This window comes from Ovis aries, chromosome 21, assembly GCF_016772045.2.
Source record: "Ovis aries strain OAR_USU_Benz2616 breed Rambouillet chromosome 21, ARS-UI_Ramb_v3.0, whole genome shotgun sequence".
Classification (NCBI taxonomy): Eukaryota; Metazoa; Chordata; class Mammalia; order Artiodactyla; family Bovidae; genus Ovis; species Ovis aries.
This window is the reverse complement of record NC_056074.1, coordinates 25,304,896-25,331,752: the sequence shown is the minus strand read 5'-3', so window position 1 is coordinate 25,331,752 and position 26,857 is coordinate 25,304,896. Positions and strand designations below refer to the sequence as shown.

Sequence of the window (26,857 nt, the reverse complement as noted above, 5' to 3'; positions counted from 1 at the left end):
AGGGAAATATTTTTACTTATAAATTTTCCCTTATGAAAGTTATTGTATTAGGAAATAAGGGAAGTTTGGATAAAAGTTAGTTTTGCCCTTTGATTCTGGCCAATATTGCTGCAATGAGAAGAATAAACATACAGAAGAGGACTGTACTTTAGATGAGACTGAATAGTTCTTTGAACTCAGGAGATCTAGAATTTACGAATGGGGTTGGTATATTGGGGTATGCAGTACAAAGTAGTTAATGAAAGAAAGCAGAAAACTTTACAGAAATTTTTGTAATTAACTTTCATATAGTAAAGTGCACAAATCATGTGTATAACTCATTGAACTTTTGCATATGTATATGTAACCACAACCTAATTCAAGATCTAAAACATTTCCATCCACATTAGAAAGTCTCCTCTTTCTCCTTTCAAGTAAAACTGTTTATGCTATCAACAATGTCCAAAAGTTTCAGTTTCTCTGCTGCTGCTGCTGCTGCTGCTGCTGCTAAGTCGCTTCAGTCGTGTGCGACTTGACTCCATAGATGGCAGCCCACCAGGCTCCCCAGTCCCTGGGATTCTCCAGGCAAGAATACTGGAGTGGGTTGCCATTTCCTTCTCCAATGCATGAAAGTGAAAAGCGAAAGTGAAGTCGCTCAGTCGTGTCTGACTCTTAGCGACCCCATGAACTGAAGCCCACCAGGCTCCTCCGTCCATCCAGGCAAGAGTACTGGAGTGGGGTGTCATGGCCTTCTCCGTCTTTTGATTGCAGATGGTCTATTTTTCACTGTTTGATTTATCAGCTTTGCATCTAATGGTTAGTGCTGTGTCTTATTTAGAGTTACTTTACTGTTCTTCCTGAGGCCAGAGGAAGAGGAAAGCAAAGGGATACGAGTGAGAAAGAAGACATAACAAAGCCCTGGCGGCTTTGTCTCTGTCACCATTTTGGGTCCCTTGATCTTCTGGCTCTACGCTATGCTTATACTATCTCTACTTCTATTTGATTGATAACTTCGCAGGGATGGAGCACTTGGGGCATGAAAGTGCAGTATTATAAGTATTTTCAGTTGAGTAAACATGTATTTATTTTTTATGTTTTTAAAAGGGATTTTAAGAAGCTATAATTAGCATACAATTTAAACAAATTAAATTAGCACACACTTTAAACAAATGTTTAACATGTAATTCTGATACATTTTGACATATGTCTACACTCATGAAACCATTGCCACAGTCTTGTCCCTTTGGGAACTCTTCCATTCCCCCATTCTTTCTAGGTAACCACTGATCTGTTTTCTTTTCGTCTTCATTCTCAAGATTTTCTAAAAGTCTAATTGTACAGTATGTGTTCATTTTTGTCTGGTTTATGCCACTTAGTTTAAGTATTTTGAGATTCTTCCATGTTGTTACATCTATTAATAATTCATTATTTTTTGTTGTTGAGTAGTGAGTCATTGAGTGAATGACTATACTACAAACTACCACTGCTACTACTTCTAGTGTATATGGAAACACTACTACCATTTGTTTATCTTTCCCCTATTGATAGCCACTTGGGTTGTTTTCAGTTTGGGGGCTACTACAAACAAAACTCTTGTAACCATCCATGTATATGTCTTTGTATGGACATAGTCTTTCATCTTTCTTGAGTAATACACAGGAGTGGAACAGTGAGATCATATGATAGGTATATGTTTAATTTTTCAAAAACCTGCCAAACAGTTTTCCAAAGTGGTTGTGCCATTTTACACTCTCAGGAGTAGTGTTTAAGATTTTCAATTCCTTCACTTCCTCACCATACTTGGTATGGCCCACTTTTTAGTTGAAAAGATTTTTAATAGGTGTGTCATAGTATCTCAATGTGGTTTTAGTTTGCATTTCCCTAGTGATTAAATGATGATGAGCATCTTTTCATGTGGTCGTGTGTCATCCATATGTCTTTGGTGAAATGTCTATCTAAATTTTGCCCCATTTAAATAAAAGTAGCTTATTTATTTTTTCTCATTGAGATGTCAAGGTTCTTTATATATTTTGAATTCTAGTCCTTTGCTAAACATAAGATTTCTAAATGGTCCATGGTTTGTCTTTTCATTCTTACAGAAGATTAATTTAGATTGGGATTGTATTCAATCTGTGGATCTTTTGGGGGAGAACTGACATTTACTTTCCCCTCTGCAATAAATGGAGTACTCACTTTCCTACAGTCCCTGTAACATAGCATATGCTCAACATTTTTCAACTTTTCCAACCTGATATGTGAAAAATAGTTCTTAAGCATTGTTATAATTTGGGTTTCTCTAATAAATAGAAACATTGGAGATGTTTTCAGGTATTTAATGGCTGTTGGTATTACTTCTTATATGGATGATCTTTTTACAACTTTCTCCCACTTTTCTGCTGGATTTTGATTTTCTCAATTTTTAGGACTGTATATAAACTATATTTGTTTTTTGTCTGAGATATAAGTTGCATATATTTCCTCCCTATTTTATGATTTGGCTTTTGACTTTCCGTATGATATAAAATTTTTAAAGGTTTTAATTTTTTATTATTTCTCATATTTTAATCATATTTATAAATGTTTTCTTTCCTCTTAGATTATAAAGAAATTCACTAATCTTTTCATAATGTTTGCATGATTTTTAAAAAACCCGAATGTCTGATCTTTTTAGAAATTGTACCAGTGTATGGTGTGAGGAATGGATCTAACTTTATCTTTTTCCATATGGCTATCCAGTTGTTCTATCACCATTTATAAAAAAAAGTCCTTCATTTCCTTGCTGGCTTGAGCTGTTGCCTTCATTACATACTAAGTTTTATAGGCTCTTGAGTTATTTCTGTATTTTCCATTCTGCTTTATTGGTCTGTAAGTCTATTCATAAGCCAATACCACACTGATTTAATTATAGAAGCTTCACAGCATTTTCCTATCTTGAAGGTACCTTCCACGTATTGTTCTTAGTTTTTTTAGGGTTTTCCTGGATATTCATTTTAAGCCATAACTTTTATAATTAATCTGTCTAACTCTAGAAAAAACTCATAGCATATTTATTTATTGCATCTTAAATTTATAAGTAAATTTAGAGAGGGTTGACATTTTCGGATATTCAGACTTTTCACCATGACGTGTGGTATGCCTTTCCATTTTCTTTAGGTCTACTTCAGTAACATTTAGGAATGTTTTGTAATTTTTCTCATTTATGTTTGAACATTTCTAATTAGATTTATGCTTAAGAATTCTATTTTATTTTATTATTATAACAAGGGTTCTAGCTTTCATATTATATTCTGATTAGTGTTTATATATGCGAATTCTACTGAATTATATGTTTATACTTTAATGTAATTGTTTTTTGTAGAAGTTTTTCCAGGAATTCCCCTCAGGTTTTCCTATTATGTTGATTAAATTTCTATAAACAGAGATAATTTTGGCTGTTTCCTTTTGAGTCTTAGCCTCTAATTCCTTCCCCATTTATAATTGTATTTCTAATACTTTTAATACAATGTTAAGTAATAGTGGAGACTGTAGGTATCTTGGTTCTACTAGTTCTAATTAGAGATGTCTCAAGGGTTTTCAAACTAAGTTGCTGGCTTTTGATCTGAGTTTTACATATTTTATCATCTTAAAAAAGTATCTATCATTCTCTAAAAATACTTTAAAAGCATGAGTGGATGTTGTATTTTGTCAATTGCTTTTCATCTTCTTTGGGATTTTATTCTCTCAAAATTTCCTCATCTTTTTTTTTGTATCTTTAATATCTCCATCTCTATAGACTTCTATTGCTGGATATATGCAATCCTACTTTACCTTTAAAAACTCTCTTAATTAAAAAAAAACCAAAATCTTCCTTTGATACTAATTCTCTCCTCTGCCTTTTCTGTCCACGTTCAGTCTCAACAGTATATACTTTAAAAAATGTTATATAGTCCTCCAGTGTCTCCCTTTGTATCCCAGTGCCAGAATGTAACACTTCTGTTCAGATGCACTTGTATTTTAAAATCTAATTTTTCCATGCCAGTGAAAACTTCACATCTGGTTTTCAGGGCATTCTTAGACCCTAAGGTTTAGCTCCTATCTATGTGGCTTGATTACTGTCCTGAAATTTAGGCAAGAGACCACCAGGTGTAAGGATTCACTATTCCACTTGAATTTGAAGGTGTTATGCCCACTCCAGTTTTTCAATAGGTATGAAGTTTCAGTTTGGCATGATGAATAAATTCCAGAGACCTGTTGTACAATACTGTACCTATAATTAACAATGCTGTATCACACCCTTAAAAATCTAACAGGGCAGACCTCATGTTAAGTGATCTTACCACAATCAAAACAAAACAACTAAGATGCAAAAACAAGAAACATAACATAAAAAACCTTACTACATTCCATGTCATTTTATGAACAAATACATAGCATCATTTAAGAAAGTAAATTCTAGAAAAAAAATGCACCATCATTCAGTTAACACCATGTTTCAAAGGAAACTTTTTACAGCAACAGGATATAATTTTCCAATACTTTTTCAAATGCAGAAATGATCGGATTATGGAATAATTATTGAATAAAAGCATGAATCATTCATGCAGTGAACTTCTACCTTAGCCAAAATAATAGAGGATATGTATTTGGATTCTTGGCCTCCAAAAATGAGGTATCTTTAGAAAAATGTCACCATGGCTATGTGTGATTCTTCCCTGCTGTCTCTACACGGCACATTACTGCTTCCATGGAGTCAATGGTAATACAGCATTTACTTCTCTCACAGATTTTAAACCATTTTGAGGCACATTTCATTGTTATTTGATAAGGCAAAGTCTTTAGTAGCTTTGAAGTGCCTAAACAATTTTACTGAGAAAGGTAATAAGGTAATGTGGTGAGGGGCTTTGTAGGTTAAGTGTGTTAGGACCCTACCCAACCCACATATTGTGTTACTGAAATTTGCCATTTTTGCTGAGAACCAGGAAAGGAATTCCCAATTAGAGTCAACTTTGCATCCCATCTACGGCTCTGGAAGAGGGGCTCCTGCTTCTCTTCTTGGATAGCAGGTATAGAAATTTGGACAGAAGTCTAAATGAGTTCTGTTTGTGAAAACTACATTCTTTTGGTTTCTTTTGCAGATACTTCTCCTAGGAGAGCACCTGAGGGAGGTGTCTTTGGGTTCCAGCCAGATCTTAATATGTATATACATGTAAAAGAAGACCCCCTTAAATATCATGTTATGATCTCAGTGTCATGGACAGATGATGTGTCCTTTCTAAAATTGGAGGGAACTATCTGGGCAAGGCCTTGATGTGAAACCATGGTCTTTGGCTCAGAATTGATTCCAGGATAATGCAGGTATTAGTTTTCTGGACATCACAGGAAAAAGAAGTATACAGGCTTAGGGCACTCCTCTTCCTACACCATGCAAGCCTTTTTCCTTTCAGGGTGAGCAGACTGTACGACTCCGTACTGCTAATACTAAGCTGAACAAGGGTGAGTGGTTGCATGGCAGCATCCCATGTCTCTCTGTCCTTGTTTCTAACATGAAGCCCTGAAATCTGAGAGTTTGGGAAGTACTTCTTGCTCTGATTTTGTTCTGGGGTGAGGGGGTGACTGAAACAATAGAGTCAGAGATCATGATATCTCTAGGTCTCTTTCCAGTTCTCATCCTTTCTTCAAGATGTGTTTCCTAAGCAATCTGGGAAATTATTGAACATCTCTCAGATGCTGTGCCTCTGTCTTTGCTGTGAGACTGGAGTTTCCAGGGCACACTCCAGTTGTAGCTCACCGTGAGTCACTGGCCTTCCTGAGCTACTGACTGTTGGGACATTTTTCAAAGAGGGAGTTGTATTCACAAATGTAGAAAGACACAGGAAGGCATCCTCCTATGTAAAGACTAGTCATTCTCCTGTTATGGCAATAGAAATTCTCATCTCTGAGTCATGGAATGTTGGCCCGTAAAGAGGCTTTTCCCTCCTACCTGCAGAAATGACTTCCCTGAAGAGATAGGCTCTGGGAAATGTATCTACGGTGGCTATCTTTACATGTTTCACAAATGGACAACAACTCCATCTCACACTCTTCTCATTCCTGGAGCTTGGTCACTTTTACTGGGCTGGATACTCTCCTCAACATTCTCTTGAGCTCGTCTTCTGATCTCTCCTATCTTTTTTGTCATTTCCCTTAAAATGATAATGAATTCTGCATCAGAGAGTTCATTTTCACTAACTTGAAGTGCAAGATTCTATTCCTTTTTTCTGCTCCTCTGTCATTAGTGATCACTGTCTTATTATTTCCGGCCTGAGGTCACCATGGAATATGTGTCCCTCAAGTCTGCTCTTGGCTGATACTTGGTTTGTATCGGGTTAGATCCTAGTGAGGTAATACCCTACTCAGTGACAATGGGCCCAAACACCATCAACCACTGCATGTGCTGTTAAGCTGCTTCTCATCAACATCTCTTTTATCGGCACTTCTTTCATAAGCTGGTGGATTCTGTAGTCATGAGCATTAGACTGACCATCTTCATCTCTCACGTACTTGTGGTTTCCACCAGCCTCCATTTTCTCTATCCTGAGGCAGAGACAAAAGCTGTTTTTGTTTTCTCTGAATTAAGGAAATGTTTTTAAAACCTCACCCAGATGTCTCTAGTGTTCTTGCCTACTCCAACAACCTACAGGACAGAGTGACAGGTGTAAACCAAAGACTATGGTTGACAACTGCACATCTCTGTGCCTCTCTTTCCTCACATGAAAAATGGCAGAGTAGAGTGTTCTGTCCCTTCTTGGAATTCAAGTTATTGCAAGTAGGAAGTGCTGGTGAATTGTTCTAGAGCTGTGTCCACCTTTCCTCTTCTTGAAGTGAAATATGGTTTGGGAAAGCAGGCTCCTCAAATAAATCTGGTTTTATGTATTTGCCTAATGACCTAGGTTCCTATAAACAGGACTGGTCACTGACCAATACATGCAAACAGCTGGGCTGAAGGAGAATAGTCTCTGAGATACTATAGTCTTTACATTTCAAGTTACTTTTTCAAGAAAATTTGAAAAGTACATGTTTCAACAGTGAAGTGGTTCTGAGCTATATTTATGGAACTTTGGAAGCAAGAATTTAACATACAACTGTGCGCATATGTGAAATAAGTAATTATATGTTTATTCACAAGAAGCAACCTGGTTTGAGCAATTATTCCTCTTCTCTGCAAATGGCCAAATTCTCTCTGGCCCAAAGCAGATGATTCCTCTAAAATGGGTACCTGTCCCTCCATGCCCTAGGAGAGTAAAGAATGGGAAGGAACTTTTCTCTTTATCCATATCCTATATTTCTCTTCCCTAAGGGAGAGGAATGACTGGTGAAGCTGTGAAACTGAACTGGGAATGAATGGCCCAGTCCCCTTTGGGCCTCTTTACAAGACTGGCCTGTCCCCCGGACCGAGACTTGTCTCTTCTTTCATGTGTCCCTTCCCAGGTGTTGCTAGTGGTAAAGAATCTGCCTACCAGTGCAGGCAGATGTAAGAGACAAGGGTTTGATCCCTGGGTCAAGAAGGTCCCCTGGAGGAGGGCATGGCAACCCACTCCAGTATTCTTGCCTGGAGAATCCCACGGGCAGAGGAGCCTGGTGGGCTACAGTCCATAGGTGGTATGAGTCTATGACTACTGTCAATAGGCTGTATGAGTCTATGACTACAGTCCATAGGCTGGACTCTTTGTATCCGCAAAGAGTCGGACACAACTTAGAGACACAGCAGGCATCATGTATCCCTTTATAGGGAAGGCCTGATGTTGTCCATTTTTCCTGTGCCTGGGTTCATCAGGCTTACCTGGGGAAGGCAACAAGGGAATTAGAGAAACTCTCCTTGGCTGCAGAACTGAGCTGTATACTCCAGTTAACTTTACTAGTATGAAGCTGATCTTTTGATTTCCCTTTTGTGAGGCTCTTGTGTCTCATTTCTCAGTTCTCTACTGAACGTGCAGAGAGTGGGAAGAGTGATTATCATTCTTTACAATTCCAACAATCTCCCTGTCATACACTCAGTGATTCAGCCCATACTATCTTTTGCCTTTGTCCAAATGTGTGTGTCTAGCTCCTGCTGTAGCTCAATCGGTAAAGAATCTGTCTGCCATGCAGGAGACCAGGGTTCGATTCCTGTGTTGGGAAGTTCCTCTGGAGAAGGGAATGGCAATCCACTCCAGTATTCTTGCCTGGAGAATTCCATGGACAGAGAAGCCTGGTGGGCTACAGTCTGTGGGGTCACAAAGAGTCGGACATGACTGAGTGACTAACACACACAGATGTATGCGTATTTTCATATGCAAGTCTTTATTGAGCTTCCAGTTTTTGGTTTTCTTCAGTTGGTCTGCCTGTGATGCCCTCCTCCAACCTCTGCTGTGAACCCACTTATTATTCAGGACTCTTGGCAATAAATTTCTAGTATATCATAAGCTTGATAACACATTTTCTTAGCAACAATATAATAGTTACATATAATGAGACATGGTTTCTGGGTGATGATTTAAAGTAAAATAAAAACAAATTAATTTGTTTTAAAGCAAAAGCACACTATGTACTAAGGCATATAATTCTTTTTTTTAATTTTTATTTTTAAATATAAATTTGTTTATTTTAATTGGAGGTTAATTAATCTACATTATTGTATTGGTTTTGCCATACATTACATGAATCCACCACAGATATACACATGTTCCCCATCCTGAACCCCCCTCCCTCATCCCTCCCCGTACCATCCCTCTGGGTCACCCTAGACCAAACCTTAACTCTATGCAATGGATTGATTACCTAAGGGGACTCGACAGGTTATAAAGTGCAATTAGGTGGCCCATAAAAAATAGCCCTCTATGACTAGATATTCAAAATGGTGTTCATAGACTTGTGACTGCCATGATAGGGTGGTGGGGGAGGGAAGAACTGGGAGTCTGGGGTTAGGAGAGGCAAACTATTATAGATAGGATGGCTAAACAACCAGGTTTTACTGCATACAGCAAGAGAGCTGTATTCTACATCCCGTGATAAACCATAACGGAAAAGAATATGAAAAAGAATATATATATATATATATATATATATATATATATATATACATACATGTATATATCTGGACAAGAAAATGGCAACCCACTCCAGTACTCTTGCCTAGAAAATTCCATCGATGGAGGAGCCTTGTGGGCTACAGTCCATGGGGTCACAAAGAGTCGGACGTGACTGAGTGACTTCACGACATATATATATTTAAATATTTAACTGCTGAATTTAGTAAAGGCAGAGGAACCAGAGATCAAATTGCCAACATCTGCTGGATCATTGAAAAAGCAAGAGAGTTCCTGAAAAACATCTATTTTTGCTTTATTGACTATGCCAAAGCTTTTGACTGTGTGGATCACACAATAAGTTGTGGAAAATTCTGAAAGAGATGGGAATACCAGACCACCTGACCTGCCTCTTGAGAATTTTTATGTAGGTCAGGAAGCAACAGTTAGAACTGGAGATGGAACAACGGACTGGTTCCAAATAGGAAAAGGAGTACATCAAGGCCGTATATTGTCACCCGACTTATTTAACTTATATACAGAGTACATCATGAGAAACACTGGGCTGAATGAAGCACAAGCTGAAATCAAGATTGCTAGGAGAAATATCAATTACCTCAGATTGCAGATGACACCACCCTTACAGCAGAAAGCGAAGAACTAAAGGCCTCTTGATGAAAGTGAAAGAGGAGAGTGAAAAAGTTGGCTTAAAACTCAATATTCAGAAAATGAAGATCATGGCATCTGGTCCCATCACTTCATGGCAAATAGATCGGGAAACAGTGGAAACAGTGGCTGACTTCATTTTTTTAGGCTCCAAAATCACTGCCAATGGTGATTGAAGCCATGAAATTAAAAGACGCTTACTCCTTGGAAGAAAAGTTATGACCAACCTGGACAGCGTATTCAAAAGCAGAGACATTACTTTGCCAACAAAGGTCTGTCTACTCAAAGCTATGGTTTTTCCAGTAGTCATGTATGGATGTGAGAGCTGGACTATAAAGAAAGGTGAATCCTGAAGAACTGATGCTTTAAAATTGTGGTGTTCAGTCAGAATGGCTGAGATCCAAGAGTCTACAAGCAATAAATTGTGGAGAGGGTGTGGAGAAAAGGGAACCCTCTTAAACTGTTGGTGGGAATGCAAACTAGTACAGCCACTATGGAGAACAGTGTGGAGATTCCTTAAAAAATGAAATAGAACTGCCATATGACCCAGCAATCCCACTGCTGGGCATTCACTAAGGAAACCAGGATTGAAAGAGACATGTGTATCCCAATATTCATCACAGCACTGTTTATAATAGCCAGAACATGGAAGCAAACTAGATATCCATAAGCAGACGAATGGATAAGAAAGCTGTGGTAAATATACACAATGGAGTATTCAGTTTAGTTCAGTTCAGTCTCTCAGTCATGTCCGACTCTTTGCGACCCCATGAATCACAGCACGCCAGGCCTTCCTGTCCATCACCATCTCCCGGAGTTCACTCAGACTCACGTCCATCAAGTCAGTGATGCCATCCAGCCATCTCATCCTCGGTCGTCCCCTTCTCCTCCTGCCCCCAATCCCTCCCAGCGTCAGAGTCTTTTCCAATGAGTCAACTCTTCTCATGAGGTGGCCAAAATACTGGAGTTTCAGCTTTAGCATCATTCCTTCCAAAGAAATCCCAGGGCTGATCTCCTTCAGAATGGACTGGTTGGATCTCCTTGCAGTCCAAGGGACTCTCAAGAGTCTTCTCCAACACCACACTTCAAAAGCATCAATTCTTCAGCGCTCAGCCTTCTTCACAGTCCAAGTCTCACACCCATACATGACCACAGGAAAAACCATAGACTTGACTAGATGGACTTTAGTCGGCAAAGTAATGTCTCTGCTTTTCAACATGCTATCTAGGTTGGTCATAACTTTTCTTCCAAGGAGTAAGCGTCTTTTAATTTCATGGCTGCAATCACCATCTGCAGTGATTTGGGAGCCCCCCCAAAATAAAGTCTGACACTGTTTCCACTGTTTCCCCATCTATTTCCCATGAAGTGATGGGACCAGATGCCATGATCTTAGTTTTCTGAATGTTGAGCTTTAAGCCAACTTTTTAGCTCTCCTCTTTCACTTTCATCAAGAGGCTTTTAGCTCCTCTTCACTTTTTGCCATAAGGGTGTTGTCATCTGCATATCTGAGGTTATTGATTTATCTCACCAATTAAAAAGAATACATTTGAATCAGTTCTAATGAGGTGGATGAAACTGGAGCCTATTATACAGAGTGAAATAAGCCAGAAGGAAAAACATCAATACAGTATACTAATGCATATATATGGAATTTAGAAAGATGGTAGCGATAACCCTGTATGCGAGACAGCAAAAGAGACACAGATGTATAGAACAGTCTTTTGGACTCTGTGGGAGAGGGAGATGGTGGGATGATTTGGGAGAATGGCAATGAAGCATGTATATTATCATATGTGAAATGTATCACCAGTCCAGGTTCGATGCATGATACAGAATGCTCAGGGCTGGTGCACTGGGATGACCCAGAGGGATGGAAAGGGGAGGGAGGTGGGAAGGGGGTTCAGGATGGGGAACACATGTACACCTGCAGCAGATTCATGTTAATGTATGACAAAACCAATACAATATTGTAAAGCAATTAGCCTCCAATTAAAATAAATAAATTTATAAAAAAATAAACTGTGGTGTTGGAGAAGACTCTTGAGAGTCCCTTGGACTGCAAGGAGGTCCAGCCAGTCCATCCTAAAGGAGATGGAATAGTCAGTCCTGAATATTCATTGGAATGATTGCTGTTGAAGCTGAAACTCCAACACTTTGGCCCCCTGATGAAAAGAGCTGACTCATTTGAAAAGACCCTGATGCTGGGAAAGATTGAAGGCAGGGGGATAAGGGGGCAACAGAGGTTGAAATGGTTAGATGGCATCACCAACTCAATGGACATGAGTTTGAGTAAACTCCTGGAGTTGGTGATGGACAGGATGCCTGGTGTGCTGCAATCCATAGGGTTCCAAAGAGTCAGACACAACTGAGCGACTGAACTGAACTGAACTGAAATATTTAACTAAGTCACTTTCCTGTATAGCAGAAATGAAATACAACATTGTAAATCAACTACAGTTCAATAAAATTTTTAGAAAGAGATTAATGGATAATAAAATAGAAAATTTCTTCTCATAAAAAAATAAAATGCAATTCTTAATATTGACCACTTAAAACATAAGTGCTATGCTTGCTACATGCTAAATAAGCATTCAAGTAAGAGTAAAGTCATCATTTTTAATACACATTAAAAAGAACTTGGAGATGAATTGATAGCCTGCATTATTTTATACATTTTCTTCTATAACAGTATGTCCCTGTACAGGGGCATATTCTTAAGCAGCCACAGTGAAATCTTTAGTCACTGAGCAGTCACTGTCTGCTAGGCATTGTCCATGAACCAGGATAGTGATCTCTTCACCCACCTGACAGTGAGTTAAGTCAGTATCTAGCCCCTATCTCACTGTATTTTTGATTGGACCAAACTTGTTACCTCCTGCATTAGTCCAGGTCCTTTGTGAAGCAAGATGCCAAGACAAGGTTAAACGTGTAACATCTGTCAGGGCAAATGAGGCAGGAGCTAGAGGAAGCTGGGGGAGATATTAGACTGGTGAGGCTGATGGTAAGGCACAGAGAATGCTTGAGCCAAATCCCATGGGAGGAGTCCCATATCTAGCAAGAACATGCCTGCTTAAAAAAATCCCTGTTCTTTTCAGTCATTTTAGCTAGGAGGAGCCTGTGGGAACATGGCCTTGGTACTAGTGTATTGATGATTGATTTCAAAGTGCAGAGACAGGCATTCACACTTCCTGAAGTAGTAGATCTGAGATGTGCATGTTCATATCACCACATATCACCACAAGGAACTCAAGTATAAAATATGGTGCTTTGGGACTTCCCTGGTGTCCCAATAGCTAAGACTCTAAGCTGCCAAAGCAGGGGGCCTGGGTTTGATCTCTGGACAAGGAATTAAGTCTATCACGCTGCAAATAAAGATCCCATGTGCTGCAATTAAGACCTGGCAAAGCCAAATAAATACATAATGTTTAAAAAATGTTTACTTCATTAAAAATTATTTTAAAAATAAAAATATTTAAAGCAAAAAAATGAGAAAAATATGCTATGGTCTTTATTACATATGATGAAACAAAAAATATGACAGTGATCACAAAAGGATGGAAAGGAAAAGGAAAGTATACTTTTTTTTGTAATTTTAATTTTTACTTTATTTTACTTTACAATACTGTATTGGTTTTGCCATACATTGACATGAATCCACCACGGGTGTACATGCGATCCCAAACATGAACCCCCCTCCCACCTCCCTCCCCACAACATCCCTCTGGGTCATCCCCTTGCACCAGCCCCAAGCATGCTGTATCCTGCATCGGACATAGACTGGTGATTCGATTCTTACATGATAGTATACATGTTTCAATGCCATTCTCCCAAATCATCCCACCCTCTCCCTCTCCCTCTGAGTCCAAAAGTCCGCTATAAGGTTTTTAATATTTACAGAGTTATAAGCTTTTATTTTTAGATAGATTTTAATAAGGTAAAGTTACATATTGTCATCATTATTAGAAACCACTATTAAAATGTGATACAGTTAATAAGCCAACAGAGGAGATACAGGAGAATACTAGAAAGTTCGCAGGGCTTCCCAGGCAACAGAGTGGTATAGAACCCGCTTGCCAATGCAGGAGACTCAGGTTCAATCCATGGGTCAGGAAGATCCCCTGGAGGAGGAAATGACAAGCTACTTTTGTATTCTTACCTGGAGAATCCTATGGATAGAGGAGCCTAGCAGGCTACAGTCCATAAGTGCTGCAGAGTTTGAGTGAGTACACAAATACAAATAATTTTTGCACAATCAAATAATTTGAAGGCAGGAAAAGATGAGAGTAAAGGATCAGATGGGATGAGAAGAAAACAAACAGCAAGACTGTGGGTTTAATTCAGTAAATACACTGAATATAAATAATCTAAACCTGCCAATTAGAAGACTGAAAAAGTTACACTGGATAAAGAAAAATTTAAAATTCCATTATATGCAGTTTAAATAAATCACATTTCAAATGAAAATGAGATATTTTCTTAAAGCAGAGGATGGACAAAGATATGCTGTTTAAGAATTAATGATAAGAAGTCTGAAACAGCTATACATTTCTGACATAGTATACTTTTCGACTTGAAATATCAACAAACATCATGAGTATATTTCACAGTATTTCAAGTATAAAGCAATAAAAACACATAATTCTAAATGTATTATACAGAACACATTTAACACCACCTAATAACAGATCTTCAAATACATAAAGCAAATGCTGACAGAATGGAAAGGAGATACAGAAAAAGTCACAGTTAAAGTTGGCGGTTCAACAGTCCCCTTTCAGTAATTGATAAAGCAAGCAGAGAGAAAATCATTATAGACAAGAAGACATATGAACTACCAAATGACAGGAACAAAATGACATTTATGCATCATTTTACTCAACAACAGAATACAGAATTTTTTTCAAGTGTCAATGGACAACTCACTAAGATCAACCATATCCTGGGACATTAAACTAGCTTACAAGTTTGGAAGAACTGAAAGTATACGGAGTATATTCTCTGACTACTGTGTAATTAAATTTTAGAAACTAAGAACAGATCACTGCAAAAATTGTGTTAAGAGATAAGATCATGGAAGAATAGGATTTAGTATCTCTCTGGTTTGGAAGAAAAGGAAAGAGAAGAAAGAAGAACAGATTAAAACTGACTAAAAATTTGAACCCGGGAACTATGAGCAGGATAGTAGAAATGGGGAAATAAGGAGTGGAGAGGATAAGGAGCTAGATTTTAGACTAGATGGTAAAATGTTGGCAAAAATCTTCAAAAGGAAATGGTAAGTAAGAAAAAAATTGGCAATGGAAAAGCAGCTTGTGAGAAAAGGGTCAAAATACAAATTAGGATACTCTGATCACAGAGGAATGGTGAATTGTTCCAAGCAGAAATATTTAAAGACAGAATAGTCAAAGGCTGAGTAAATATTTCTTCAATTCATGAATTCACAGAAGCCAAAAAATAGAAAAAAAAGAGAGAGGGAATTTCTCTCTCTTTGTTGAGAATAGTTGGGGAAACAGTGGAAACAGTGGCTGACTTTATTTTTCTGGGCTCCAAAATCACTGCAGATGGTGATTGCAGCCATGAAATTAAAAGATGCTTACTCCTTGGAAGAAAAGTTATGACCAACCTAGACAGCATATTCAAAAGCAGAGATATTACTTTGCCAACAAAGGTCCGTCTAGTCAAAGCTATGGTTTTTCCAGTAGTCATGTATGGATGTGAGAGTTGGACTATAAAGAAAGCTGAGTGCAGAAGAACAAATGCTTTTGAACTGTGGTGTTGGAGAAGACTTTTGAGAGTCCCTTGGACTGCAAGGAGATCCAACCAGTCCATTCTAAAGGAGATCAGTCCTGGGCGTTCATTGGAAGGACTGGTGTTGAAGCTGGAACTCCAATACTTTGGCCACCTGATGCAAAGAGCTGACTCACTGGAAAAGACCCTGATGCTGGGAAAGATTGAGGGCAGGAGGAGAAGGGAACGACAGGGGATGAGATGGTTGGATGGCATCACCGAATCGATGGACATGGGTTTGGGTGGACTCTGGGACTTGGTGATGGGCAGGGAGTCCTGGCACACTGCAGTTCATGGGATCGCAGAGTCAGACATGACTGACCAACTAAATTGAACTGAACTGAATGTGTGAGAATTAATGTGAGAATTAATGACTGTTTCTGTGCATCCAAGGGGAGGAAAGAGAAATGAAAATGAATTTAAATAAATTGAGCCCTGAATTCCAATTTACTTTTTCTGTATAACTGTTAATCTATACATTGTCCTTAAATGTTTGGAAGAATCCAGTATCAAAGTCTGGAATTTCCTTTGTAGGAAGGATTTTCATAACAAAGTAAATTCTTTAATAGATTTAATACTATTCAGACTTCTGTTTCTTCTTTTCTAAGTTTTACTAATTTGTATCTTTTAAAGAATATTCCAGTTCCTCTTTCACAATATTTCTTTACATTTGAGGATTAATGAATGTGTGTATTGTACAGATATTCTCCAAGTGAGTATGTTGTAATCCATGTCTTATATAATATTTTAGTATTAGCAGCAGATTGACAAGGAATGTATTATACAGAGATTCAAGTTGTGGAAAGAAGTACTGTGACAAAAGTAACTTAATCAAGAATATTTATTTCTATGTTTCTCTCTGCTTGTACTGGCGCAAGTGAATGGTGAAAATGACTTTAGAGAAGTCCTGATTCACTTGAAATAAAACCTTGATGCATTTAAAATAAAATTCCCATGGAAACTGTCTCTGAAGTTACAAAAACCTCAGAAGAATTTTTCCCAGTATTGCATCATGCCTGCAAGAACTCTCTAAAATTCCTGGAGGAAAGTGAACATTTAATGAACCCCTAAAGTCATCTTTGCCTTTGAGTCTTTTTTTTTTTTTGGCAAACACACATTTAATATTTATTAAGTTCAATTATACTTTGGATCGTAAAATACATCTCAATATATTTTAGAAAATTTAATCTCAATACTATATATTCTCTGACAATGATGGAGTTAAATCAGTTGTTAATCTCAGGAAGATATATATATATATATATATGTATATATATTTTAAGGTTCTTGTTTATTTATTTTTTAAAATATAAATTTATTTATTTTAATTGGAAGTTAATTACTTTACAATATTTTATTGGTTTTGCCATACATCAACATGTATCTGCCACAGGTATACACGTGTTCCTCATCCTGAACCCCCCTCCCTCCTCCCTCCCTGTACCATCCCTCTGGGTCGTCTCAGTGCACCAGCCCCAAGCATCCAGCATCATGCATCGAACCTGGGCTGGCAACTTGTTTCACATATGATATTACACATGTTTCAATGCCTTTCTCCCAAATCATCCCACTCTCCCTCTCCCACAGAGTCCAAAAGACTGTTCTATACATCTGTGTCTCTTTTGCTCTCTTGCATATAAGGTTATCGTTACCATCTTTCTAAATTCCATATATATGCGTTAGTATACTGTATTGGTGTTTTTCTTTCTGGCTTACTTCACTCTGTATAATAGGTTCCAGTTTCATCCACCTCATTAGAACTGATGCAAATGTATTCTTTTTAGCCTTTGAGTCAAGAAGAGTTTATTTATGGTGCTTATTTTTACTTCTTGATAATGGATTATTTTCTCTATTTCTTAAACAAGTGAAGTGGGATTGAGAATAAGGAGTAGGGCTCTTTTGAGTCACTCTGGGCTGTGGACAATTCTCAGTGTAAATAAAATGGACAAGACCCCATCACTGCTGTCTCAACAAGTCTTCATTGATATATGTGCACATATCAATACTCACAGTGGTTTTAGTTGGACTTGCTTGGAGAAAAGTGGACTTCTGTTTTTATGTTTTGATTTCATAACTTCCCTAATAGGATTCTAGCCTTTAACTTAGACCCCAAATATAACTCACCTGCAAACTTCCTCAGTAGAAATTTATTTTTTTGGATAGAAAATCTACTATTTTTAATATTTAAAAGTCCTTGGCAAAGCATATAGAATGCAAATTGGTACACAAACGTTATTAGGCTTTATCTTAGTTTCAGTTAAAAACTTACATTGTGTGATTGTCGTTGTCTGAAACTGCAGCAAGGTCTCTAGCCCCTCTCTCCTGTTACTATGATCAGGATTTTCTCCCTCACAGCCTGCAATCTGGGTTAAAATATTGCATTTAAAGTTCAGGTCATAAGCATGATGCCTTGGTTGGAAAGGTGCTACGTTAAACCATGAACACGTCATGTTTCATTAGAGTAACTGTTCTCATCAAGAGAAGCTTTTTAAGTGTCTTTCAAGTTATCACTCAAATGTCAGATTTATCTATTTAATGTTGAAATCTGTAGCTTTTTTCTTTTCTATTCCATTCCCTTACTTTCCTTTTCTTCATCACAATTCTCATGTTACTTTTTACCTCTTTCTTTCCTGTATTTTTTATCTGCTGCAATTTGAATGAAAGCTCCAAGAGGGCAGGAATCCTTTTTTGTTTTTGCCTTTTCACTGAAGAATCACCAGGTCTTAGAGGGCTTCAGAGACAGTATACACACACACACACACACACACACACACACACACACACACACACACACACACACAAAGTACTTGCTGAATGAATGCTGGTTTTGTTCAAAATCTTTCAACTCCCCTTTATCTGACAGATTGGCTGCAGAGGCTGTTCTCTGCTTTTAGGTCTTGACAAAAGTTGCTATTAGTTATTTCACAAATATTTGCTTTTAATAATCAAGCTTAAACTGCATGATCAAGTAGTGGAGAGAAATCAGAGAAAGTGTCTTTAGGTTTAAGCTTGGAGATAGTGCAAATAATTCTTCCTACATTTTAGAGGTGACTGAAATAAGACTATCCTCTGAAGTCCAAAACACCTAATTTTACCCTTCTTGGCTCTAACACTTTCTACATTCCCCACTGAAATTATGTAAGTACTTGTTTTATCTATAAAGAATCTTATGCGATCCTAGAAAGTAAAAATGCTGCTTCAGAGGTTTTGTTGTCACTTACAGGGAGGTAGTGTAGCCCAGTGGTTAAGAATAAGAAATCTGGAATTGGACAGGGTTGGTTTTGACTCAAGATTCTGGAACCTTCTAGCAGTGTGCACTCCTCATGTTTAAAGCAGAGATTAATAGGTCTAATATATAAAGTTGTTGTGAGGAATAAACAAGTTAAAATTATTTGTGTATTGCTTTAGATAGTTGGTATCTGTAGCAGGGTTCTGGGTCAGATAGTGTCTGGTACATGGTAAGTGTTCAATACCAGGTAGCGAGAATTATTTTTCCACACTGCTTTGTTCTTGCATGCTAAGTCGTTTCAGTTGTTTCTGACTCTGTGCAAGCCCATGGACTGTAGCCTGCCAGGCTCCTCTCTCCATGGAATTCTCCAGGCAAGAATACTGGAGTGGGTTGCTATTTCCTCCTCCAGGGGATCTTCCCGACCCAGGGATTGAACCTGCATTTCTTATGTTTCCGACATTGGCAGGTGGGTTCTTGATCACCAGTGCCACCTGCCTTTGCTCTTGATTGTGTTTAAAAGGATGTAACTTGAATAAAAGGTCGTTAAAAGCCTTGTCAAGTGCTGTCAGAGATGTAAGTAAACATTTCTTCTTCCCTGGGAAGGTGGTCTCTGGAGCTGTGATCCCAAGGGAGTCTCTTGTAATGAAGTCAACTGAGATATCTGATCCAGAATAAAAGTATTCAGTCTGCTGTTATCCATGGATATAAGGAGAGGATGCTGCTTCATCCTTGGAGGCTGGACAGGAGGCTTGGGGCAAAGCCACAGTCAGAGACATGTCCTTCTACTCAGCAAGAGAAGCAAGATAAACTAGAGATTTTGATCATTAAAGTGGAGAAGCAGAGGCATCTGAGCCCTGAGTTTTCACCTTCTTTTCACAGGGCATTTGAGTCTCCATGAAAGAGGTGGATGAGAGCCAGCCAGCATACAGCTCTGTGACTTCAAGCAGAAGGAGGGTGAGTGCCTGCCTGACCTGGTCTGTCCTGTCACAGAGAGGTTTCAAGCTCACACTCTGAGCCAAACCAGCTGAGTTCACCTTTGGTCACAACTTAGGAATACTGGGACTTGTGCAAATTACTTAAGCCCAGTGTCTTCAACTGTCGTATGGGGATAATCATAATGCCACACATAACAGAGGATAAGATGGTTGAATGGAATCACTGACTTGATGGACATGAGTTTGATCAGGCTCTGGGAGTTGGTGATGAACAGGGAAGCGTGGCATGCTGCAGTCCATGGGGTTGCAAAGAGTTGGACATGACGGAGCAACTGATCTGAACTGATAATGCCACACAGCATGTAGAACCATGCCTATCTCACAGTTGTTGTTTTTGAATCATTGTCATGTCCAGCTCTTTGTGACCCCATGAACTGCAGCATGCTAGGCTTCCCTGTACTTCACTATCTCCCAGAGTTTGCTCAAACTCATTTCCATTGAATCAGTGATGCCATCCAACCATCTCATCTTCTGTCATCCCTTTCTCCTCCTGCCTTCAATCTTTACCAGCATCATTGGTCTTTTTCCAATGAGTCGGCTCTTCACACCAGGTGGCCCAACTATTAGAGCTTCAGCTTCAACATCAGTCTTTCCAATGACTATGCAAGGTTGATTTCCTTTAGGATTGACTGGCTTGATTTCCTTACTGTCCAAGGGACTCTCAAGAGTCTTCATCAGCGCCAGAGTTCAAAAGCTTCCAGTTAGAGCTCAGTAAGTGTTCCTTTTCTTCTCTTCTTCATCTCACCTCCATAACTTCCAGTAACTTTCAAAATACGTTGCCTCTATTTTGTTTAGTGACTCTTTCTTTTTTCCCTCACAGATTCTCCTAGAGGAGAATGGCTGCAGGTAACACCTCCTCTGTGATCGAGTTCATCCTCACAGGCTTAACAGATCAGCCAGAACTCCAGCTCCCCCTCTTCTTCCTGTTTCTGTGTTTCTATGTGGTCACCGTAGTGGGGAACCTGGGTTTGATAACGCTGATTGGACTGAATTCTCACCTTCATATTCCCATGTACTTTTTCCTCTTCAACCTGTCCTTCATAGATTTTAGTTACTCCACTACCCTCACCCCTAAAATGCTGATGGGTTTTGTCTTAGAGAAGAACATCATTTCCTATGCAGGGTGTATGACTCAGTTCTTTTTCTTCTGTTTCTTTGTCTTTTCTGAATCCTACATCCTGTCGGCGATGGCATACGACCGCTATGTCGCCATCTGTAAGCCACTGGTGTACACGGTCACCATGTCTCCTCAGGCGTGTTTACTCCTTTTGTTGGGGGTCTATGGGATGGGAGTGTTTGGAGCTGTGGCTCATATGGGAAACATAATGTTTATGACCTTCTGTGGTGATGACCTTGTGAATCACTATATGTGTGACATCATTCCCCTCCTTGAGCTCTCCTGTAACAGTTCTTACATAAATCTGCTGGTGGTCTTTATTGTTGTGACCATTGGCATTGGTGTGCCCATTGTGACCATTTTTATCTCTTATGGTTTCATTCTTTCTAGCATTCTCCACATCAGCTCCACTGAGGGCCGATCCAAAGCCTTTAGTACATGCAGCTCGCATATAATTGTGGTTTCTCTTTTCTTTGGGTCAGGAGCTTTTATGTACCTCAAACCACCTTCTATTTTACCCCTTGATCAGGGGAAAGTGTCCTCTGTATTCTACACTGCTGTGGTGCCCATGCTTAACCCATTAATCTACAGTCTGAGGAATAAGGATGTTAAAGTTGCCCTGAAGAAAACCTTGAGCATAAAAACCTTCTCTTGAAAATGACAAAGAAACTCCAAAGCTTTGCTTATCAGTTAAAAAAAATTGTTTTTTCAGTGAAGAAAACAAATGTCAGCTGGTGCTTTCTCTTCTATATTTAGAGAAAAATTTTAACTTGTCTGTAAGCATTGTATTTCTCTACTCCTTACACTAGCCTATCTATTCAATCAGTCTTTGTTTTATGAAAACAGTTTCCATAGTCATAGAGGGTTGCTCTTTAACAGGTCTAAAGAATGATTTAATCCAGCCTCTCATGTGACACATTACACACCTGAGACTCACGTAAATATTTTGAGGTGGCCCATGGACATTTATGTACCTAGTGCTAAAGCTGGGATTGGAATCTAGGCCCTTCAGTTTGAATGTACTTTGCTCTGCTTTCCTTTAGTCATGCTTGGTTGATCCATCTTTTCTCTGGCAGATTTGCATTTCAAAGATTTTTATTTTTCCATTTAAAGAAACCTAATTCTATTTACAGTGATGTCATGCAACTTTTCAATGGTTAATTTTTGGAACATCATTTTTGTAAGAATGTTGGAAGTGAAAAATGTGGCGATTTTGACTTGACAAAATAATAAAAAAATGTTTTAATATTTTGGGGGTAGGAAATAAAATTCCATATAGAATCAAGCATAGTGACTGCTGAGGTGGTATATAGAGTTCTATAGACATATCAACTTATTAGACCTTCTAATGGAGGGATATACAGATTTAAGAGAGTTAAAAATATTGGCTACAAGCTTCACTCATTATTTCCCGACTAATATGACAGAACTTGGAGCCTCACTTCAAGGGTCTGAATGGCGCAAATGAGTAATAGCTTTGGGTGGAAGTGAGTCATTAGAGCAGTAACAACCAACAAACCTGGAGGAGGAAATGGCAACGCACTCCAGTATTCTTGCCTGGAAAATGTGATAGGCAGAAGAGCCTGGTTGGCTGCAGTAGGTGGGGTCATAAAGAGTCAGACACGACTAAGCATGCATGCGCTCATGCAACAAACTAATCAACCAGTTATTAAGAAGGTAGATGCCATTGTATTTTGAGGCAAGGCATATAGCTATGATCTATTGGTAGTAGGGCAAAAGGGAAACAGATGGTGGTCTTAAGACAGGTCATATTAATATATTCATAGCATTGGGCAAATGGAGGTACAGCTTTAAGCAAAGACGCAGAAGAATATTTGCTTTGGTCAGAGCACATTACGAGGTATGTGACCTGTTTGCAAGATATTCTGACATTTTAACTTTTCTTATAAAAGTTCTCTTCCATTAGAAAAAAGTGAAAATTTGGATAAACACACCTTTAGTTTTGCCCTTTGCCAGCTGAATTCAGGATATTTATGGATTGATGGTGCAGCAGGGGGTGATAGAGAATCAGTACAATATTGTTAAGTAAAAAAATAACACCACCTCCTTTTAAAGTATAAGTTATATACTGCAAAGTGCACAAATTTTACATGCTCAATTTTTTTCACATATATAAGGGTATGTAACCACTACCTATACCAAGATAGAATAGGGAAGATTTCTATGGCTTAAGAATATTCTTGCCTGCCCCCTCCTAGTGAATATTGCTATCCATTCTCTTTCTGGAAATATCTACTATTCTTACCTTTATCATTACATTTTGCTTGTTCTTGAGCATCATATAAATGTCAAAACTGCATTTACTTTTATAAAAAAAATTCTAGTTTTCTCACAAAACAAAGTGTAGTGTGAAATTCATCTATAATGTCTGTGTAGGTATTGTTTGCTCTTGGTTACTGTTGTTTAGTATTTCACTGTATCGATATAGAGCAATTTCTTTTTCAATTATCCTCTTCATGGACATTTAGCATATTTTCAGTCTCTGTATATTATTAATACAACTGCTATGAACATCCTTGAGCACGTAGTTTCTTTGAAATTTACTCTGATTTATCTTGGTTCTATAGCTTGATGCAGGTTACTGGGTCACAGGATGGGCATACTTTATGCTTCTTAAGTACTAATAAGTTGTCTTCCAAAATATTTAAACTGATTTGCATCCCAATGGTTTCCAGGTAAGGATGTTCCTCTTTCTTCTGAGCATTTGCTATTTTCAGTTCTTTCCCTCTTAGCCACTCTTTTGGGTGTGTAGTGCACTATCACTTGAGCCTTCTTTTGTCATTTCTCCAACCGATAATTGTGTTGAGCACTTCTTAATACATTCTTTAGAATTTAGATATCACCTTTGTTAAGTGCCTGTTCAAGTCTTTTGCCCACATAAAAAAAGTTTGTTAGTCATTTCCTTACTAATTTGAACTTCAAGAAAGCATATTCTAGATATGGGTTCTTGTTCAGACATATAGATTGCTGTTATTTTTGCTCAATGGCTATTCTTACTGATGTTTTATGGTAACAGAACTTTTAATTTTAATAAAGTTCCATCTCTCATACTATTAGTGGAGTACCCTGCTTAATCATTGCTTATTACAAAATTACAAATATAGTCTTCTATTTTCCTTTGAAAGGTTTATTGTTTTCCCTTTAATATTTATATATTATTTATCATGTATGATGTGAGGGAGTAAGTTTATTTTTTCATGATATTATACATTAAGATGGAGAAGGAAATGACAACCCACTCCAGTACTCTTGCCTGGAGAATCCCTTGGACAGAGGAGCCTGGCGAGCTATAGTCCATGGGGTCGCAGAGTCAGACACGACTGAGCAACTGACACACACACATACATTAAGAATACATGTATCTTTTTGAGACATTAAATTGCTTCTAGGTCATTTATGGAAAAGGTCATATCTCCTCTTTAAATTGCATTGGCTTTATACAGATCTATTTGATGATCATGTGGCAATGCTCTTATGGGACCAGATGGAGAGAATCTTGCTAAGAAACAAAACTAATTATCAGGCCCAAAGTGTTTCACTAGTGAATTCTATCAAATGTTCAAGAAAGAAATAATACTGATTTTCTATATTCTCTCCCAGAAAATTAGATACAGAGAAAACCCTTAAGATTTGAACAAGGCAAAGTTGTCTCTTCTCACCAATTCTATTCAACATCATACTGGAAGTCCTAGCTAGTGCAATAAGAGAGGGAAAAAAGGTACACAGATTGGTAAGGAAGAAATAAAACTCTCTGTTTACAGCTGACAAAACTGTCTATGTAGAAAATCCCAATGTACTGATGTAAAAACTCTTGGAGCTAGATAGCAATTATAAAAAGGTTGCAAGATACAAGGTTAGATACAAATGTAAATTGACTTCATATATGTCAGTAATGAACCATTTCAAATTCAAAACTATTAAAATTAAAAACATAATATCATTTACATTAGCATCAAAACAAAAAAGTGCCTAAGAATAAATCTAATAAAATACATATAGGATCTCCATAAGGAAAAGCATAATTCTACTGAAGCATTTTCTTTCAGTAGAATTATACTTTATATTTTATGTTACAAAATGTTTCCACTTGTTAATGTAACATGAATTTTCTTTATTATTCTTTAAATTATAGCTTTGCTGCAAATTATTTCATCCTATGACTGTATATAGAAATTTTGTATCATAGTTTATAACGTTTTTGTCCTGTTTCAAACCCTCCAATGTTTTATTAGTATAGCTAATACTGTGACTAACTCCATTGTGTAAAAACCTTTGGCTAGATTTATGGCAATTTCCTCAGGATAGATTCTCCACAGAAGATTATAGCATAAAATGATATTTCTTTACCCGTGGATTCATTCCAATTTGAACTCCCAACAGAAGATTAATACCTTTATGAAATGTCTACTCTCTGCCAGACAACTGTACTAGTAAGTCTATACATAACTCATAAAAGGCAGTCATCTTGGACTTCCCTGGTGTTCCAGCGGTTAAGAATCGGCATGCTAACACAGGGCACATGGGTTCAGGCCCTGGTCCAGGAAGATTCCATATGGCGTGGGGCAACTAAGTTCATGTACATGAGCCTGTGATCTAGAGCCTGTGACCCACAGCAGATGAAGCCTGAGCACCCTATAGTCCGTGTTCTGCAAGAGGAGCCACTGCAATAAGAATCCCAAGCACTGTAGGTAGAGAGGAGCCCACACTGGCCACAACCAGAGAAAGCCTGCAGTGGTACCACAAATAAATAAATAATTGTTTAATTAAAAATCAATCATCCTGATTATTTAAACATAGCTTAAATTATTCTCTTCACTCACTTCCCTTAGAGAGTTGACAGTGAAAAGCCATTGTATATCTATCTTTTCTTCCTGTTTTTCTCCCTGGATTCATAAGCCCACTAAGACTCGGTCTCATTAATTGTACCACAGTTACAACATCTTTAAACCTGGAGTATGGAAATACTGGGTTTTGCAAAGTTTATGAGAGGTGTTGTGACTTAGAATGATTCTTCAGAGACTGGCCACATATGAATGGATAAGAAAGCTGTGGTACATATACACAATGGAGTATTACTCAGCCATTAAAAAGAATACATGTGAATCAGTTCTAATGAGATGGATGAAACTGGAGCCGATTATACAGAGTGAAGTAAACAAGAAATAAAAACACCAATACAGTATACTAACACATATATATGGAATTTAGAAAGATGGTAATGATAACCCTGTATGTGAGACAGCAAAAGAGACGCAGATGTATAGCACGGATTTTGGACTCTGAGGGAGAGGGAGAGGGTGGGATGATTTGGGAGAATGGCACTGAAACCTGTATACTATCATGTAAGAGACGAATCGTCAGTCTAGGTTCGATGCAAGATACAGGATGCTTGGGGCTGGTGTGTGAGGATGATCCAGAGAGATGATATGGGGTGGGAGGTGGGAGGGGGGTTCAGGATTGGGAACTCATGTACACCCATGGTGGATTCATGTCAATGTATGGCAAAACCAATACAGTATTGGAAAGTAAAATAAAGTAAAAATAAAAATTAAAAAAAGAAAAATAAATAAAAATAAAGTTAAAAAAATTTTTTTCCTACGAAGCTTAGATAGGTACCTCTATATGTGTGGGCTTCCTTGGTGGCTCAGAGGGTAAGGTGTCTGCCTGCAATACAGGAGGCCTGGGTTCGATCCTTGGGTCAGGAAGATCCCCTGGAGACGAAATGGCAACCCACTCTAGTAAACCCCATGGACAGAGAAGCCTGGTGGACTACAGTCCATGATCACAAATGCATGTGCATTTGCATGGGATGCACAAGACTGAGCACCTTCACCCCCTCACCCTCTGTGTGTGTACCCACAGCATCCTTCACTTAACCTGTTAGAACATTTACTGCACATAATGCAGCTGCCTATTTATGCGTGGCTGATCCTCACACAGAATTTAAGTTCACTGAGGGCAGTGCCTGTGGTGTCTGTCTGGTTATGTCGATGTTGCTAGGAGAGTAACTGGCGTACAAGTAGATGTTTAATAACTAGCTAGC

General features: G+C 38.2%; 2 protein-coding genes across 3 annotated transcripts in view; one reads left to right on the top strand and one right to left on the bottom strand.

Moving 5' to 3' along the window:
* LOC101115413 (olfactory receptor 8A1-like) overlaps positions 1-26,857 on the bottom strand; it is a 183,699-nt gene that overhangs the window by 38,428 nt on the left and 118,414 nt on the right. The gene's annotated exons all lie outside the window — the stretch shown is intronic.
* Positions 20,513-21,448, top strand: LOC101105698 (olfactory receptor 8B12-like). The gene has a single exon (XM_015103042.3). The coding sequence runs from the start codon at positions 20,513-20,515 to the stop codon at positions 21,446-21,448; it is 936 nt and encodes a 311-aa protein (XP_014958528.2).

Excerpts from the sequence above, each read along its gene's own strand:
- LOC101105698 (XM_015103042.3), top strand. The coding sequence starts at position 20,513 with ATGGCTGCAGGTAACACCTCCTCTGTGATCGAGTTCATCCTCACAGGC.